We start from the raw sequence: 20728 nt of genomic DNA, 5'->3' as shown, positions 1-20728 counted from the left end.
AAAATAAACATTAAAACCAACAAACCCAAAAAAACAAAACAAAAAGACACACCGAAGTTGGTAACCCTACCACAAATGAACGAGAAAAATCTTTCAAAGGGCCATATCAAGAATTTTAGCATGGAAAACTGGAAGACATAGATACTATAGTTATTTTAGCCAAACTGGGAGACAATGACCGGTCAGCTGGTCTGAAGGCTGGTGTGGGCTGTGGCTCTTGTTTGCTCAAGATGAGTCACTGTCCACCACAGAGGGTCTCACTGCCAGAATGCCTACCACCCAGCATCTGGGCCAATATTTCCAGATCCAAATTTCTACTCACTCTTCCTCTCCTGCTTGCTATGTGAGCACATTAATGAAGGAGCACATGACACATATTCGAGTGAAAAGGCAACAGAACAATCATTACCTTGAGAAGGTGAAGTAACAGAAATTCAGAAGTAACAGGCACCCGCTAATTGCCCACAGACCATTTGTCAGAGCCGGGAACAGGAATCAGAACTCAAAGCTGTGTGTTTTCGGTACCGGGGCCCGTGTGAGGCGCCACCTTCATCATCAGTAGGCCAACACGCTCGCGTAGGAGCCCATGAAAAAACCACAGAAGTGTCGAGCCTGTTAAGCTTAATTTTAGCACACAATTATAATCTTTAAAAGCTTGATCTGACAAGAATTCATTTAGGAGATTTTGCCAAGAGTGTAAAACCTGTTTAATTTAATTTTACCACACAATTATAATCTTTAAGGAGGTCTATCTGACAAGAATTCATTTAAGAGAATTTTGCCGGAGATGCTGAAAATTGTCTCCGTTTAGTCTTTAAATAGTTCTGTTATCCGCTGAAATCTTAGCAAGGCAAAAAAAAAAAAAAAAAAAAAAAAAAAAAAAAAAAATCTGCATTTTCAGCAGACTAAATGCATTTCTGAAAGAAACGCTGCAAATAGTTTCAACGTGATTGACCTGCAGATCTGGGCTATGTTTGATCACATGACATTGTATACTCAGACTCACTGCTTGCTCTCCCAGCAAATCTCCCCCAGTCTCCCACCGCGGCTTCACCCCTGCCGTGTGAGAACTGCCCCAGGAGTCAGGGAAACCCTGCCAGAGTGCCCTCCTCTCTGATCCAGGACAGGGCAGGGAGGAACCAGGACTGGCTCATATAGTGAACGAGACTCACGCAGACTTCTTGCACCTTCGAAGGCAAGTGTTGTGCCCCCACGCTGTAACAGCCACTCGACGTGTTGAACTGCTTCCCCTGCCTGAAATGTTTCCAGAAGTACCGCTATCACATTTCCTCAAGGTCTTCCTCAACAATCTTGCTAATCCTGTTCGACCCCGTTTCTGGCCAAGAAACTCATTTTGCAGCAAGAGAAGTAAGGCACAGCTGATGCTCCCGGAATTCCCGTCTTGTTGCATACCCAATCCCCCGGGGGTGGGGGGGTAGGGGGGAGCTGGCCTGATGGAAGGGTTGGTCTTTGTAGGATTCAGCTATGGTCCAGCTGGAAGGCAACACCTCTAAGGCTGGAGTGCTGAGGGCCTGACTCAGAGACCCACATAGAGTATTTTTCCCCCCAATGACAAGAAAATATGGGTCTGGGGACTAAGGAATAAAAGTAGGCATGGGCTCTCCTCTCTTATGGAGGGTCTACTCTTGCCTCACCCCACCACCCCCCCCACATGGCACTAGGCCACTTTTCAGGTGTTCAGGAAGGAAGGTCTCCACCAGAGGATACAACAACGACCACAATAAATTGGTAGCAGAGACTGTCATATGGTTTTCTGGGCTTCTCACTACTGAGCCCTCAGGCAGAGAGGCGTTACTTTGATGCCTGGAATGACGGGCCTCAATTGCCAAGAGGGGGACATGTGTTGCTCCTGCACAATCAGGGCGGGCAGGACTACGTCAGATTCACTGGGCTCCATCTGAGTGTTTCCATGTCCATGGTGAAATTAGTGGAAAAACCAGGGCAGCCTAATAAAGGCAGAGCTGCTAAGAACTCAGGTCTCTCAGGAACAAAGACTCTATTCAATATATCCAGGTGGAGAACCCTGACCACCTGAGGTGCTGGCAGAGGGCGAGGGCACCATGGAATGGGTGGTTAGAAAAAGGAAGTCATCAATATCTGCTGCTGCTTCTGACCAGTTACAGGGGCTGTGGCAGCCTGCATATTTACGCATATATCAGCCAATGGTTTCTTTTCCTTTTCCACTCCCCCTACTACATTTTATTTACGGTAAAATATACATAACATGAAGCTGACCATTTAACCATTTTTAAGTATACAGTTCAATGGCATTAAGGACACTCACCACATGCCATCATCGCTATCTCTTTCCAGAACTTTTCCATCATCCCAAACAGAAACTATTCCCATTAACCAGTAACTTTATTGCTGGACGGCGGGATCATAGGGTGGTTCTGCGTTTAGCTTTTTCGGGGACTACCAAAATGCCTTCCACAGTGGCTGTACCATTTTACATTCCTACCAGCAATGCACAGGGGGTTCTAATTTCTCCATATACTTGCCAAAATGTGTTATTTTCTGGTTTTAAAATTTTTAATTAATTTTTAAATAACAGCCGTCCTAATGGGTGTGAGGTGGCATCTTCCCCACTCGTTTTATATGAGGAACTGGTAGTGATCAACATTCCAGTTTCATTCAGAGGTCACCAGATATGAGAAGTCACATCTGACCTGACCAGGGAGGACACCGGAAATCCTAGACTTGAGATTAACACACTGAGTGATGAGACAGACTCTCCCTTGTTGGGGGAGAGGGGGAAGGAATGCCTTAATATGATGAATAGCAGCCTGGATGAAGCAGAAGGAAGAAGTTCTAAGCTACTGGCATAAAGGTAACAAGGATACAGAGTAACAAGTCCTAGGCCTGTTTACCCTAAGATCTATTCCTCACCTTTCCCTTCTCTGATCTATACTGGGGGTGGGGGGCAGGCAGGGGCCGACCCTTGTAGGCTGTTTTCCAGGTTCCCAGCTGGGTTCTGACAATGGGAGGCCCTAGGTCGGGGATGTTGACGGCCAAAGGCAAGGCGAAGGCAGGGCACTTATCCCCCTCCCTCTCGCCTTTGGGCGATGTCTCTGGCAACAGATGCATCTCCTTCCTGGCTCCAGATCCTACCAGGCCCCAACTTACTTTGGGTGCCTCTGTGTTCTGGTAAATGCCTCTCTCCTTTGGCATTCTGGCTAAAGGGAGATCGTGGCTTCTTGCCGTTGGGTTATTGTAATGTCCCTGTTTGATACATCCTCATTAAAATGTATAACCAATTCCCTGCATTAAATTCTCTTGGAGGTAAATAGTTGACATGGTTTCTGTTTTCCACATTAGACCTTGACTTACATAAGACCCAATAATGATGTCTTACCATATTCAATGCTACTGCGGATGGAGTCAATTATTTGGCTTGGGAATTAATTAGTTCTGTTGTGTAGGCAGAGAAACTGAGACTGGTTACGGTGACCTGTAGGAGATCACTTAGCCGTTATCTGTCAGAGCCTAAACCGATGAAGGTTATAAAAAGGTCAGGTCATCTACCTCGATTCCTAATAATACCGACTGATTCTATTGAGATGTGACAATGACACATCCATTTATCACTTCTGCTTTTTACAACTGCTCAATCTTCAACCCTTTCAAAACTTAATTTGTCTGTGTCAAAAATAATGCGGGTAGTACCATTCTGATGGGTTCTTTAATCAGGTTTTCAAAAACTGTTTTTCTAAGATGATCTTGGCTAAACCCTCATAAATAAGAATAAAATAGCCCAGTTATCCTGATTACAATATTATTTTTTTTCCTCCTAGAAAATGCTAAAACTCATCATTAAGTCTCCCCTTCAATGGTTTTGCATGCATGTTCGTTTCATCACACACTCTCACGTGAGTAGCTATTCTTCACATTTAATAAGTAATTGCTCTTCTTTAGAAATTTGTCTCCATCAATAATCACAATCAAGGATTTTTGTCGTTGGCTTTCTTTGCCTACCGTTCCTCTGCCTTGTAAAAACTTGCAATGCTCTGGCCTGGCTAGATGGGGCTGAGAAGTCCACAAATCTGTTCAGAGGCAGAACTGGGAAGGAGTCCGGGAGGGGCCTTCTCCACAATCAAGGTGAATATTGAAAATATCAGCAACTTTTCTGCTCCTGGGTCCTGCTTGGGGCTTAGAACAGCATTAATTTATTGTTACTTTTTTTTTTTTTTTTTTTTTTTCCTGGTCGCAGGGAAATTGTAGTTTCTGGGTTTCTACTCCTGGATGATAGCCAGGAAAAATTAATCATGACCATCTTGGGGGCGGGGGTGGGGGTTTGACCACCAGCTCTTTCTCTTGTTTCTTTAAATCAGCTTGCTCACTGAGACAGGCACCAAACACTAGACTCATGGATTTCTGATATTCTGGCACTGAGAGGGATCTTGGCAGGTCATGTAAATCAGTGGTCCTCACTCTGGCTATACCTTAAAAGCTTAACTAGTAAAGCATAAACAAAATTCCCCATGCCTAACTCCACGTGCAAAAATTCTGATCTAATTGGTCATGGGTGGGGCTCAGACATGGACATTTAAAAAAAATTTTTTTTTTTAACGTTTATTTATTTTTGGGACAGAGAGAGACACAGCATGAACGGGGGAGGGGCAGAGAGAGAGGGAGACACAGAATCGGAAGCAGGCTCCAGGCTCCGAGCCATCAGCCCAGAGCCCGACGCGGGGCTCGAACTCGCGGACCGCGAGATCGTGACCTGAGCTGAAGTCGGACGCTCAACCGACTGAGCCACCCAGGCGGACATGGACATTTTTAAAAAGAGTGGCTTTCCTGGAATATGTTTCCTATGTTGTAAAATTTACCCAGTTAATATGAGCAGTTCAATAGTGTTCAGTCTATCACAGTTACGCGACCATACCACGATGTGGAATATTTTCATTACCTCAAAAACAAATGCTGTCTGTACCCATTAGACTTTATGCTTAATTCCCAACACCGACCCTCCAGCCCCAAGTAAGCACTACTCTACTTTCTATCTCAATAGATTTCCCTATTTTGGACTTCATCAAAGGAGTCATACGGTAGGTCGTCTTTTGTGACTGACTTCATTTACTTACCATGTTTTCAAGGTTCATCTGTGTTCATTTCTTGTATTACCAGATAATAGTCCATTGTATGGATATGCCACATTTTGTTTATCCATTCATCAGGTGATGGACATTAGGGTTGTTTCCACTTCTAGGCTATTGTGAGTATTGCTGCTATAAGCTTTCATGTATACATCTTTGTGTGGGGGTGTGTTTTCATTTCTCTAGGTATATACACCTGGGAGTGCAACTGGTGGGTCATATGGTGACTATCTTTAACCTTTCAAGGAAATATCATATTGTATTCCAAAATTGCGGCACCATTTTCCAGCTGTATATGTGGGATCTGATTTCTCGACACCCTTGCCAACTGTTGTTATTATCTGTCTTTTTAAAAACTACAGTCATCTTAGTGTATGTGAAGAAGCATATATCTCAGTGTAGTTTTGATTTGCATTTCCTTGATGGCTAATGATATTGAGCATCTTTTCATGTGTTTATTGACCATCTGTATATCTTCCTTAGAGAAATGTCAATTGTGATCCTTTGTTCATTTTTTAATTGGGTTATTTGTCTTTTTATTATTGACTCATCCATTTGTTAACAGATACATACGAGGAATCCACCATTACCCAGGCTCTGTCTTAGATCCTGTGGTGGGATCAAAACCCACTAGAATAATTTCATAGTCTGCTAATATGCCATAACCCAGAGTTTGAAAAATACTGTGTTAAATTGTGCCTGGCTCTATGAATGTGTTCCTTGACTGGGTTTCCCAAAGATGGTGAACATTTATGAAGCATTTTATAGGGAAACTAAAACACACAGAGGAAGATGTGTTCATTTGCACACTGTAGCAAAAGTGTGAACAGTTTCTATTCTTAGTTTACTGATCAGGGCCATAATAAGCCACACTGCCCCTCACAAGTTACAGTAGCTTTAGGGTTTCACTTTGCCCAGGGATTCCACAGCCCTCAGTCTTGCTGCCTCAAGACACACACAAAATTGCTTCTTATCAAGGAATTGGACTTTCTTGAGCACTCAACTCTCAAGTAGTGCTGAAGCAGGGGAGACACACATCTGTCAAATCTCAGAACAGGCTCTTTTCTACTTTGTAAAACCAAGTCTAATCACAGGAGTCCTTAAAAGTGGAGAACCCTTCCTGGCTGTGGTCAGGGAGAGACATGATGATGGAAGAAGGTCAGAGAGATGTCATGTTGCTGCCTTTGAAGAAGGAGGAAGGAGACCAAAAAATGAGGGTGGCCTCTAAACGCTGGAGAAGGCGAGGAAATGGATTCTCCCTTAGAATGTCCAGAAAGCAATGCTGCCCTGCTGACATCCTGATTTTAGCCCACTGAGACCTGTGTTAGACTTCTAGCCTACAGAACGGTAAGAAAATGGATCTGTGTTGTTTTAAGCCACTAACTTTGTTGTGGTAAATTGTTAATGCACGCATCATAAAGTGAATATATGTGGTAATGATGTGCATGTGTTAGGCGAGTGCCCTTGTCCTTGGGAGATGCACGCTCAAGTGTCTAAGAGTGAAAGGGCACCATGTCTTTAGCCTACTTTTGATGGTTTGGCAAGAGAGAAGTATGTGCATTTATTTGGAGAGAATGGAGTAGGTATGGCGAGATGTGAACGGTCAGTAAACCTAAGTCAAGGTATACATGCATTCATTGGACTGTTATTTCAACTTTTCTGTGAATTTATCAGTAAAAAAAAAAAAAAAAAGTTTAAGTTCAGGAAAAACAAAAAAAGAGAGAAACAGATGGATAATTGTGGCACTTTTCAAAATCACTGCCCAAAACAATTTCTAGGAGAGCAATCTCCTAGGAATCACTTCCTAGCTGGATCCCTTGACAGGGCTTTTAAGTTTTTTGCCAGTGCACTGAGTTTCTGAAAACGAAGGTTCGATACAAGGTGTAACATAACATGTATGAGGACACTTTAACGTGCCAAATTAAAAACTTGAACAATATTGCTAAAGCAATCAGAACTGTTGTGAACTGTCTTTGCCATTCTCATTTCAAATCTGGAGAGAGAAAATGCAGAATGACAGCCAGTTATGTTTTGACATGTTTAATCCACGCAGGCATAAATGCATAATTTCTTCTGTCAGTCCATCTTTCCGTCCTTGTATAAGAATTCTGGAGTCATTTATGTGTTGTGTTCTTAAGGGTGAGCACAGAAAAACTATTATGCTCAGATAAGTCTCTTCTCGAAAAAAAATGGCTTAGAGCCACCAAGGTGATGGCGGGGCAAAGGCACCATTCTGCTAAAGGCAGTTTCACCTCCATGAGGGTTCCCTGTCTAAAAGAGAGCCGTGAAATCATCACTCTTTTCATCATAAAGCCTATAGAGGCTGGGTTGGGAGCAAAACACTGGGGTTCAAGTAGTAAGTCTCTCTCTGAGTAGAGGCCAAGGTTTTAATCACAGGTCAATGTAAGTGACTGGGTGATGAGTCCCAGTACACTATGGAAATTCATTATGTACAAACAAAACACAATAAAACAAACCTCTGATTCTATTTGACTCAGAACTGCATTAAGTCATATGACCAAGAATTCTTTAAATTTTCTCTATAATTATAGTTTAATTTCTCATCTTTCTTCTCTAACAGCATTTTATTCTTTTGCCTGTATTACTAACAATATATTCTATACATTAAACAGGTGGCTTGTTTATTTCTGGCTAATTTCCTATCGCTAATGTAAAGCCGCAGCTCAGAATATAGGTGAACAGTTAAGTATTTTCACTCTGCTATGGGATGAAATGTATTCCCCCCGTCTCCCGAAATTCATGTGGTAAGGCCCTAAACTCCGAAGAGATTGTATTTAGAGATGGGATCTTGGAAGGTAATTAAGTCATGAAAGTAGAGCTCTTATGATGGGTTAATACCCTTATATGAAGAGACATGAGAGAGATCTCTCTTTCTCTCTCTGACATGTGAGGATATAGCAATAAAATGGGCCTGTGTGAGCCAGAAAGAGAGCTCTTAATTGGCTGACACCTTGATCTTGAACTTTCCAGCTTCTGGGACTATTTAGTTAAACAACTATTCTGTTGTTTAAGCCACCAATCTACGGTGTTTTGTTATGGCAGCCCAAGCTAAAACATACCCCCTACACTAAGACTCCTATGCTATCCTTTCTCTTGTTTCAGTCCAGTACTTGTATATGAAGTAGTCCATGAGTATGGACATCCTTTCATTCAACAAGCATTTACTAAGCAACCACTGTGCGACTCATTCTAGGTCTGACATTCAATACCCAAATTCTAGACCAATGTTACTAGCTAAGTACTCTGGCCATTAACCCTATACCTTTGACATCAGTGTTGAATCCTAATTTGACTAGGAACTTGATTTCAAAAGCCTTTCAGGCACCCTCTGTTTTTATGACAACGTTTTTCTGGAAAACAATAGTCATAAAAGAATTGACCAAATTTTCTTATAATATCAGCTTAATAATTAAAGGCTGTGATTCCGAGATACCAAGAAAATGATGAATGTTTGCAAAAAACATTGCAAAAAAAATTGCAAAAAAACACTGCAAAAAAATATGTCATAAATGTAAACATACTAAAACTAGAACCCTGAGTACCTAAAAAATAGTAAAATTATGTTAAAAATTCTACAAAATGGACAGAATGCACTAGGTGTACTGATTACACAGAGGGCTCCATCTACTCTAAAATATAAATTCACAGTATGAAAATACGATTCTCCTGAACATTCAGCATGACCTAATGCAGTGTACACACACACACACACACACACACACACACACACACACACACACCTGCTCACTCACTCACTCACTCTCCGGCCTGTAAGTTCTAGAGAGGAGGGACAGAGGTGCAGAGTCATTTAGAGAGGACTGTCATTTAGAAAGGAAGGACAGAGGTGCAGAGAAGTGAGGGAAGCTGGTTAAAGACACAGAGAATTAGGGGCAGAGTGAGGATGAACCCAAAATTGAGTCTCCAGGGTTTCCCCACATTCTGTACCCCCTTGTTAGACCCAAGGAGACGAGTGCACTGATGTAACTGTGGGTAGGGAGAGTGAAAAATTCCATGGAAATTAATACTGGGTTCTAACAAGCAAAGAGCTAATTGTGAACAGCACATTATTTTCAGGCTGATAGCACCTGCTCAGTGTTCTGATATAGAATCCACTTGGAATAAAATTGCATTGAAGCGCTCTGTTAGCTTGGAACAAGAATGTCTCCTTCTTTAGCCAAGCTACTCAAATAAGCCTGGCTACTAAGTTTTCTTTGTAGGATGTTGTCAAACAACACTGAATATAAACCATGAGGCACAAGGTTTTTCTACAGGTGCTAGGACTTCTGAGGTATGCAGTTTAGTTTTCCATTAAGAACATTTATTAAGCTTCAAAACAGATGATCAAATGTAGGATTAAAATAACCAGTAATTATAAGTTGAACATATACTTTGGTTTTTTAACTACCAAGAATGATTACAGATTTAGAAATCAAAATTCATGTACCATTGAACTTCCTCACCGAAATATTCCAGTTCATTGATCATTCTGGTTATTTCTCAAATTGCCATACAATTTCCTTTGAATAATCTAAATCTACGCTGAGCAGAGACAGGAAACAATTGATCTCAAGCAAAGGCAATGACTCCCAAACTAAGCAATTAGGTGGCCTGTCTTCAAGGTAGCTTTCTTGGAACAGAGAAGGGGAAGGAACTGATGAATGATTCGGGGCGTTTTAGGAGGAAGACAAAGAAAGAGATGGAATGCCTCAGGCAAAGTGAGGTAATACAGAGAAGAGTAAATGCTTTGCATAAAATTGGCAGAAAAGTGAAGCTGGCTTAAGATTAAGATATTTTTCAGGGATGGGGCGCCTGGCTGGCTCAGTCCGTTGAACGTCCGACTTCGGCTCAGATCATGATCTCCCGGTTCGTGAGTTTGAGCTCCACGTTGGGCTCTGTGCTGACAGCTCGGAGCCTGGAGCCTGCTTCGGATTCTGTGTCCCCCTCTCTCTCCGCCCCACCCCTGCTTGTGCTCTGTCTCTGTCTTTCAAAAATGAATAAACATAAAAAAAAAAAAAGATATTTTTCAGGGATAAAAAAATGTTGGAATGGCAATGTGTTCAGATTAGTGAGCTGGCAGTCAATAGTAACAGGGTTTGAGGATATGTGGATTTTTTTTTAGTCAAATAAAAAATTAAAACTAAGTAACAATTACTCGTAGTTAAATAATCTATAATTCTGAGCAACGATTCCCCTGTCCTACTCCTACTCATCCTTAGTCCTGTGACCCTAAAAAAAAGCACCTACAGCTTAAAAAAACAATTTCTGTTCCTATTTCTTCCAGTCGTCATATCCACCTCTCTACATAACCAATGGAAACTGCTACTTGCTGATGTAGTAATTTTCCACATTTTGATTCTGACCACCCTTCTTCCCTCCTTCAATTATACCACTCCCCGTTCCTGATGCAGTTATATTATTATTTTTAATGTTTCCACTGGTCTTTTATATTTTTACACATATCTTTACCTCTAGCAGGACTCCCCACACTACAAATTGCTTATTTAACTACCCCACACCCCCGCCCCCAGACTGGGAGCTCCTTACCCAGAAGGAAAATGGGAAGGGGCGCAGAGGGGGAAAGGGTGTCCAGAGGGAAATGCTGGAGGAGCTGATACCTGAGCTGTGTGTCTTGCAAGCTGAACAGGGCTGGAGTACAGGAGGCAGGGGTGGGATAGGCAGAGGGCATTCCGGGAAGAGTAATGCGCATGGAAAGACACACAGGTAGGAGTGAGCACGGTAGGCTGAGAACCAGAGAAAGTTCAGTAGGGAGAAAGGGATGCGGGTGAGAAGGTGAGTGGTCCTCAATCAACTGGCAGGGACATCAGCCTGCAGCACAGAGCTGGGGAATGACAAGAGCAGGACTTTTCAGCAGTGGTTTTAGACCAGCTCACTGCTGGCCGGTGTTTTAGGAACACCTCTTCCGGTTCCTACCCCAGGCTAGGTAACAGATATCCTTCCCTCCACAATGGCACAGAACATCATTCTCAGCCTCTTTCTGAAGGGCTGCGTGGGATTAAATCAGGGAGATTATTTGTTCTTTGATTAAGATTCTAAGTGAGAGAGGAGAATGGTGTTAAATGAAGTAAAATCTAAGTTTAAAAAGTTAAATAATTCCATGATCTGAAACTCTACAAAAAACACAATGTAGAAGATGCTTTATTAGTGACTTTTAAGTAACACTAATGAATAATTATAATCCTCAAATAATTGTCTAAATAGGTTAGCATTTATGGAATATATATAGGGGAGATTTTAAGTGTTTTTCCATTTACTGCCGATCTTACACTAACAAGAGTGGTATCATTATAATAGAATAACAAAGTGCCTAATGCGATCGTCCTGAACATTAATTGATATGTTTTGTAGCTGAGTCTCCAGTTAATTACCTGTCTTTCTTGTTTAATTTTGAGATTTAAGTCTGCTTCTCACCCATTCTTGCCTGGCAATGCCCTACATCCATCTATGACCTTCATCTTGTTTAAATGAGGGGAAAAAAACATTTTAGCAAAGCATTTTCTGCCCCTGTACTTAGTTAATATATTCATATTTTCTGATTCATCTTTCCTCTTATAATTATATTTTTAAAGTCATATTAAGCCTGCAGAGATAGTGGAATAAATGTCTCCATTCTAATGAACGTCCTGTTCAAGCTAGCTAGTCTATTTTTCCTGCACTAGATTTTTTTTACTTGTTCCTTCAATTCATCTGAAGATTCTTCAATAGCTGTAGCTACTGGGAACCTTTTAACAGCTGTTGCTTACGCTTGTCTTGAGAACCTTTTAAATTTCCAAGTGAAATTGTTACGAAAGTTATTTATGCTCTACTTTACTCATGCCATGTTTCATCTAAACATATTCCTAAACCTACTAGATTTCTGCCTCTCTGTCTAATCTGAGCGGGCTGAAGAAACCAAAGAGGTATAAAGACCTACCGAAGGCAAAAGCAAAGTGAAACACACTAATTAATGGCCATGCGGAGACTGGAAACTAGTGAGCTTCTAAAAGGAGCATATTCCTACGTGGGCAACCTTTACAGGGGCCACAGAAGGCATTTTCTCCCAATGACGATACCGGCTCACCATTCTTTACATTTTATTCTTTTCATTCGAAGAGTGGGGGATTCTTCCTATTTTTAAATTCAGCTTCACGCATTCCACATTTATTGAGGATCTGTGATGTACTACTAGGGTCTCACAAAAGGCAGGTGAATACGTAAACCTCCTTTCTGCTTTTGCTCTGGCTCTTTTCTTCCTTAACCATCCAATGTGGAACTCACACCAAATAAAATGTCAGGAATGGTCTTGCTCTTTGAAAATAATCTTTTGCTGTTCTTTAATCATACCGAGTTCCAAATTTCATAAAACAACAAAAAGCACCCTTAATGAACACAGCACTCACTTGATTCTCCAGATAACATGAAAAGTTTATCTTTTAAAAAACTCAGTAACTAAAAATAGCTAAAATATCCTTAGTCTCTCTTCCCTACTTAGGTCTGCATCACACTCTATCTGAACCTACATAATTTCTTTTATATCATTTTCGTATTTTCATCCCCTCTATGTCCTCTTCTTTCAACAATGATTCTTTTTCTTTTTTCTTTTCTTTGATGACAAACATAAAACTCAGAGAATTCATAACAATGTCATATAATGAATACTAATAATTGCAAACTAAATCTAGAGTAAAAGCACCTATATGATAAATGTCTGACATTAGCATATAATGACTAGCAAATCAGTTGAGATTATAATGATCAATGAAAATGAAGGGATAATTCGAATGTCCCAAACTGTAAACTCCTGGTATATTTTTAGGCTGGTGGTTTGTAGGGCGGTAGCTCTGAGAGTAGACCCCCTGGGCTCAAATTTTAGTTCTGTTGCTTAGTAGCTCTGTAAATCTGGGGGAAGTGACTTAATTTCTCTGCACCTCAGTGTTCTCATCAGAATGGGAATAACTTACCTGAAAACTCACAACGTTGCTGTACGGTTCCGGGCACTGTCAACTCTGATTGTTGTGACTGTTGGAACCGATTGTACAATCTTCTATCATTCGTCTTTCTGCCTGCTATACTTCAAGACTAATTCGTAGGCTTTCCATATTCTTTGACGTCTATCACCTGAAAATTCTGGTCCTGGTCTCGCCAAACACATTTATCTACTTAAGGATTTTCAAACCTAGCTCTCGAGAAAGGATTCTTCTTTTTGAAATCCAGGGTCCCTGAGTGACATGGGGGTTAGAGGTTTTGGGGGACAGTCTTTCTAACACATACGGCCTGCTCCAATCCTAGACAATCCCTCCTCACCCCTGTTACTTGTCCCAACACCTTACCTCTTTGGTTAATTACATCTCCAGGAAGCGGGACTGCTTTTATTAGTAGATATTCATTGATCCCAAAAGGATAAATATATACATATATATGACAGGTGCAAAGACAATAGGCTAGAGAGCCTGCTTTCAGCTTCTTTGGGAACAAAGGGATATTTGCTATTTTTCCTTTTTGTATTAAAGCCCTGGCTTGACCTATCTTTCCCCCCTCTATTTAAAGTTAAACCTGGAAATAACACACTTTATTTTTTGGTTAAAATACAAGAATAGGAAAGGGCCTCATTTAGTAATGAAGGGAATATAACCTTTATTCAATGCAAAGGGCACTCGATTCTATATTCATTCATGCGCCAAATAGCCCTCTGAGCTTTAAAAACTAATTATAGGAGGGGAGTGTGACTTTTCAGTCTTTTTGGCTCCCACCATGCTCCACGGTACTCTAATGTGCTACATCAAGGCTCTATCAATTCTACCACATTGGAATATCAACAAAGGGTGTTCACTCTTACTTATCTTTGCTCTCAACTTCTAATCAGAATACAGAATGTGACAGTTTAAGAGGAAAGAATCATAAACAAAAGATCGAAAAAAATTACTTTTCTACTGTTAAAGTACATATAATTTGTTTTCAAGCTATGTCTACCTGCAGAACCACGGGCAAATCTCTCAGGCACAATGTTCAGCAAAATGAACCCGATACTACGATTAAACATATATAAAATTGGGGGCCATTCAAAACTGATCTACGGTGATACAAGTCGGAATAGTGCTTATCTTGAGGGTAAGCCAGCTGGGTGCTAGGAAGGTTCTGTATTTTGATCTGGGAGGGGGTTCCATGGGTATAAACACATATAACATTTCACTGAATTACATACCTAAGATTATACTTAACCTTGACGTATATTCAGGTTCACCAAAAATTTTTTTAAATGTATGTATAAGTGGCTTTGCCTTCAAATTTTAGATGGAGAGTGGTAAGATTCAGTGAGCAGAGCATGAGTAAGAAAGCCAGGACCCCAGTCTAGCTCTTCTAAATCAGAAGCATGAGGTGGTGCACAGATACGCGGCTCTTTGGATTGGCATCCTCTTTTCTGGACTAGGGCTAGAAACTCTTTCTTCTGAGCTACTTAAGACACTAATAAAACTAATTGAAAATCTCTTTGCAAACGTAGAAGACAATTAAGGGGTTACAAAATAATAAGCCGAGGAAATAGGAAGAAGATTTACATTCATTTAAAGTAACCTGAAAAGTTGAGGAAAATAATTTATCCTCCAGAAATTACTTCTAATAAAACTATTCAGGCTATAGATATGATTAAATGGATACGCTTAAAGAGAAGGTGTGCCAATATGCTTACCCAGATCTCTTAAAAACTTGGCAGCAGGAAAATGTGACAGTAATACTAAGACAGAGGGGAGCCTGTGGCCCGACTTCTGTGCCAAGGTCAGTTTGATTATTCTTACTCGAGGCTCTAATTAATCAGTGTCTCAATCATTCTTGACCTCTCTAGATAGAAAAAACAACTCATGAGGCTACTCTTTGCTATTATTACCATGACAATACAATCTAAAGTAAGGGGAAGTATATGGGGCACCTGGGTGGCTCAGTCAGTTGAGCGTCTGACTTCGGCTCAGGTCACGATCTCACAGTCTGTGGGTTCGAGCCCTGCATCAGGCTTTGCACTGACAGCTCAAGCCTGGAGCCTGCTTCGGATTCTGTCTATCTGTCTTTCTCTGCCCTTCCCCCTACCTGCTCTCTACCTCTCTCAAAAAGAAATAAACGTTAAAAGATTAAAAAAAGAGGAGGAGTAGAGAGCAGGGAGAGGAAATAAAAATGCAAGAGTTTACAATTTATTTCAGATGCTGTGGAAAAATATATTCAGCACAATAAAGGTTTTTGAGAAAAACAGCTCTGTGACTTTGGTATAAACAAGGATTTCTAAATACCTATCTCTAACAAAGGAGTTGCATCCTGATATATAAAGAACGCCTACAAATCAGTATGGAAAAGACAGACAATGTAATTGAAAATGAGCAACAGATGTGAACAAATATATTACAAAAGAACATATTCAAATGGCCGGTACATACATAAACACATAAAAAAGGTGCTCAACTTCATCAGTCACGAGATCAATGGATATTAAACTACAACAAGAGACCTCTACCAATACAAGAAGGCTAAAATTAAAAAAAAAAAAAGGAAATATCAAGTATAGATGAGATATGGAGCAACCCGAACTCTCATACACTGCTCTGAGTGTGTAAACTCCTCCCACCACTTTGGAAAACCACTTAACAGTGTGTACTAAAACTCAACACATGAATATCCTGTGATGAAGCAACTCTACTCTTAGAACATAGCCAAAAGAAATGTATACATATGGCTACCAAAATACAGGTAGTAGAATGTTTATAGCAGCACTATTTGAAATAGTTCCAACCTAGAAATGCCCAGGTGCCTATCAGCAGTAGAGTAAACGAATGCATGCGCGCGCACACACACACACACACGTAATAAATTAAAAAAAAAAAAAAACTTGTGTATTCACACAATGTAATACAATACAGACTATAGAGTAATAAGGATCTATACACAACAATATGGAGGAATCTTGCCAACATGATGGGGAACAAATGAAGCCAGCCACACAAGAATATATAACTTCATGATTCCACTTATATAAAACACAAAAAAAGATTAAACTAATCTCTGTGTTTAGAGGTCAGATAAGGGCAACTTTTGGAGATGCAAAGTAGTGACTAGCAGGAAGCATGAAAAGGCTTGTTGTTGCTACTGCTCTGTTTCTTAATTTGGGCACAGGTTATTCAATAAAAAGTATGAAAATGTACCAAGGTGTGCTTTTAATATATGTTCCTATATCATATACATTTGGTAAAAAGTAAACTACAGGTAATGTAAACAGAGAGATGGAAACTCTAAGAAAGAATCACAGGGAAATTCTGGAAATCAAACACACCGTAATAGAAATGAAGAGCATCTTTGGTGGGCTTTTCAGTAGACTGGGTATAACCAAGGAAAGGATCAATGAGCTTGAGGAAATGTCCACAGAAACTTCCAAAATTGAAATCCAAAGAGAAAAAAGAATGAAAAGCCAGAAACGAATATCCAAGAACTGTGGAATATCTAAAAAATGTGCACAATGGGAATATATGCACAATAGGAATACCAGAAGAAGAAAGAGGAGAAAAAAAAAAGTAACAGAAGACATATCTGAAGCAATAGTGACTGAGAATTTCCTAAAACCAATGACAGACATCTAAATACAGATCCAGGAAGCTCAGAGAACATCAAGCAAGATAAACACCAGAAAAAAAAAAAATCTACCCTTAGTCATACAATATTCAAATGGCACAAATTCAAAAACAAAGAATATAATCTTGAAAGAAGCTTGAGAAAAAAATTACCTACTGAAGAACGAAGATAAAAATTACATTAGACTTCTCTTCAAAAACCATAGAAGCAGAAATAATGAAGTGAAATATTTAAAATGTTAAAAGGAAGAAATCCCCAACCTAAAAAATTTGTATCCTGAAAACTTATTTTTCAAAAGCAAAGAAGAGGGGCGCCTGGGTGGCTCAGTCAGTTAAGCGGCCGACTTCGGCTCAGGTCATGATTTCGCGGTCCGTGAGTTCGAGCCCCGCGTCGGGCTCTGTGCTGACCGCTCAGAGCCTGGAGCCTGTTTCAGATTCTGTGTCTTCCTCTCTCTGACCCTCCCCCGTTCATGCTCTGTCTCTCTCTGTCTCAAAAATAAATAAACGTTAAAAAAAAAAAAAAAGCAAAGAAGAAATACTTTTTCTGACAAAAACAAATTGAGGGAATCTGCGATCTCCCATCTACTTGCTAGATGGGATTGCTACCCAAATTACGAATCACTAAATGAAGCCAATTTTTAAAAATTGGGGGAATTTGTCACCAGCAGACCTGCCTTACAGAAATGTTAGAAGTTCTTTAGGGGCACCTGGGTGGCTCAGTGGATTAAGCCACCGACTTCAGTTCAGGTCATGATCTCACAGGTCATGGATTCAAGCCCCACGTCAGGCTCTGTGCTGACAACTCAGACCCTGGAGTCTGCTTCGGATTCTGTGTCTCCCTCTCTCTCTGCCCCTCCCCTACTCACAGTCTGTCTATCTCCAAAATAAACAAACATTAAAATAAATAAATAAGTTCTTTAGGGAAAAGGAAAATTATTTAGTTCTGAAACTTTGATCTACATTAGGTAAGGAAGAGTACTAGAGAAGGAATAAATGAAGGAAAATAAAACCTTTTATTTCTCTTACTCTTAATCTATCTCTCAGATAACAGTTTGTTCAAAAGAATAATAATACATATAGTGATTATTGCTTATGGTAAATGAAATTAATGAATGGCAGCAATGTCATAAGGGACACAAAGGAGGAACAGGGAATACTTTGTTATAAGGTGCTTACATTACCCATTGAGTGGTAGAGTGTTATTTGAAAGTGGACTTGAATTAGTTATAAATGTATACCGCAAACTCTAAGGAAACCACTAGAAAAAAAAAGGTAAAAGAAAAGCATAATTTATATGCTAAGAGAGGGGAAAAAGTAGAATCATATAAAAATACTCAATTAAAGTCAGAAAGCAGAAAAGCACGACCCATAAAAGAAAAACAATCAGTAAGTTGGACTTCATTACAATGTAAAACTTCTGTTCTACAAAAGAAGCTGTGAAGAGAATGAAAAGCAAGGCACAGATTAGGAGAAAATCTTTGTAAAACATGTATCAGATAAAAGTGTCCAAAACATGCAAAGAATTCTTAAAACTCAACAATAAGAAAACACCACCCAATTAAAAAATGAGCAGACATCTCAACAAAAATATATATACAAATGTCAAATAAGCATATGAAAAGAGGCTCAACACCATATGTCATTAGGGAAATATAAATCAAAACAATGAGATATCACTTACACCTATTGGAATGTACCAAGTCCAAAACTTAGCACCAAATGCTAAAGAGGAATTCTCCTTCACTGCTGATATGGGGAATGCAAAATAGTACCACTTTGGAAAACAGTGAAGATTTTTTACAAAACTAAACATACTCTTAGTACATGATCTAGCAATCACATTCCATGGTACTTACTCGAATCAATCAAAAACTTACATCCACACAAAAACCTGTACACAAGTGTTTACAGCACCTGTGTTTATAATTGCCAAAACTTGGAGGCAATCAAAATGTCTTTCACCAAGTGAACAGATAAAAAAATCCTACAGTACATCCACATAATGGAATATTATTCAGGGATTAAAAAGAAAAAAGAGCTATCAAGCCACAGAAGACATGGAGAAATCTTAAATGCATATTGCTAAGCACAGAAGCGAATCTGGAAAGGCTAGGATTCCAACTATATGATATTCTGGAAAACTATGGAGACAGTAAGAAAAAAATCAGTGGTTGCGAGGGGCTTGGGGGAAAGGAAGGCAGGGATGAACAGGAGGAAAAGAGCAGAGTTTTAGGGCAGTGCCACTATTTTTCTAAAAGATACTATAATGGTAGGTACATTCATTTTATTTGTCAAGACCTGTAGAATATACAACACAGAGTGTAAACCCTAACGTAAGCTACAGACTTCAACTGATAATGTATCAATATTAGCTCACCAAGTGTAACACATGTATCCCACTAATGCAAGATGTTAAAAATAGAGGCAAGTGAGGGCAGGGGGTGAGGGTACATACGGGAACGCCATACTTTTGGCTCAATACTTTTTGTAAACCTAAAACTGCTCTGCCCCCCTCCCCACCAAATAAACCATATTGATGTAAAAAGAAAATTATACATGTAGTTTTCTTATATCAATGTAAGTAGCTGATGAGTATTTCTGAGACAGTGTAAATAATGAAGAAGAAAACAAAAATAGGAGGACTTTAGGTTACACTACAGGTGAATTTTTGAGTCTCATGATTTTGAGAAGGTTTTAAACGGCAATGAAATTTGCTAATTTTCATAATAAAAGTTTGGGAAAATGTGGCACTATCATTCATGTATGAATACAGTCAACTTTGTGAGCAGTAAAAACCTATTTATCTATAGTTGCAACCCACATTCTGAAAAAAAGATGAGCTCACAGTTCTATGGTGAATTAGAAGTAAAATACTGGTCATTACATCCTTCCTTCTTTTTTTAGTCTTTGCCTCTTTAAGGTGCTTTTATTTTCTTTTTACTATTTATTCATTTACCTGGATAGGCAAAAACAGCAAGAAGAAACCTAATTTTAATGTGACAAAGTGTTACCTCAATTTTTTTTCTACTTGATGCAGCTCCAAAGTGACAGGTGGAAATATTCCACAGTGGCAAGCCAGCCAGGTGAAAACGAGTAGTTTCGTCAAATTAGGCCATATTGTCATGGCTAAGTAAATAATTTATATTGTACAGAGGTATATTTTGAGTGATAAAGTTGAAAGAGAGACCTTACTTTTTTAAAATAAGTAGGAAACAATCAGAGATAACCCAATGTATACGAACAAAATTGAGAAGCCCGTTTCCAGAAAGTTCAACTAAAGAACATGCTGAGAACAATTTGAATATACTCTGTACGGGCAAGAACTTTGCATCGTTAACTGCCCTGCTCCCACAGTACGGCACCTAATAAGGTGACTGCATTTTTGCTGAATAAATACATGCGTTAATGAAAAAATTACATGCTTCCCCCGAGAGGGAAAAATGACCTACAAGTTAAAAGATACTTGATTCACATCAAGCCCTTCAAAAATTTTGAGTACAAGAGTCATCTTCATATGGGAAATGGGGTGTGTTAGCACAGAAAGACTTTACTAAGTTCATTTCGTTGCTGCTTGATATTCAGAATCGCCCACAATTTCACGCAAGAGAGTGTTGGCTAAACAGATGTTTTTCCTCTCGATGTTTAATACAACTTAGAAAAGAGATCTTTTACCTTATGAAATCTTCTTCCTCTTCTCTCTTTGGCCTCAGCTGTTTGGGTTGAGCCATGTTAACCCAGTTGGGTAGAGATTTCAAGAGTCTGCTGATATCATCGTCCTTTGCCCAAGATGCACTGATGACAAGTTTCTCTTCTGACTGGACAATGCCCCTGAACATAGTCAATGGAAAAGAGACACTTTAGCACATTGCCTGGTAGCCGGTTAGCCTTTTTCACCTACCTCTGTTGTGGGGGGGGGGGGGGGGGGGGGAAATATACTACCCTCTTTTTTTTTTTTTTTTTTTTTTTTTTTTTTTTTAGGTTTTTTTTTTT

General features: G+C 39.7%; 1 protein-coding gene across 1 annotated transcript in view; it reads right to left on the bottom strand.

Moving 5' to 3' along the window:
- EXOC4 (exocyst complex component 4) overlaps positions 1-20728 on the bottom strand; it is a 746462-nt gene that overhangs the window by 123574 nt on the left and 602160 nt on the right. The window contains exon 13 of the mRNA XM_049643019.1: positions 20411-20566. Coding sequence (XP_049498976.1) covers positions 20411-20566 — 156 coding nt within the window. The remainder of the gene's footprint in view (positions 1-20410; positions 20567-20728) is intronic.

Source organism: Panthera uncia, chromosome A2, assembly GCF_023721935.1.
Source record: "Panthera uncia isolate 11264 chromosome A2, Puncia_PCG_1.0, whole genome shotgun sequence".
In the NCBI taxonomy this organism is placed as follows: Eukaryota; Metazoa; Chordata; class Mammalia; order Carnivora; family Felidae; genus Panthera; species Panthera uncia.
This window is presented reverse-complemented; position numbering and strand designations above follow the sequence as displayed.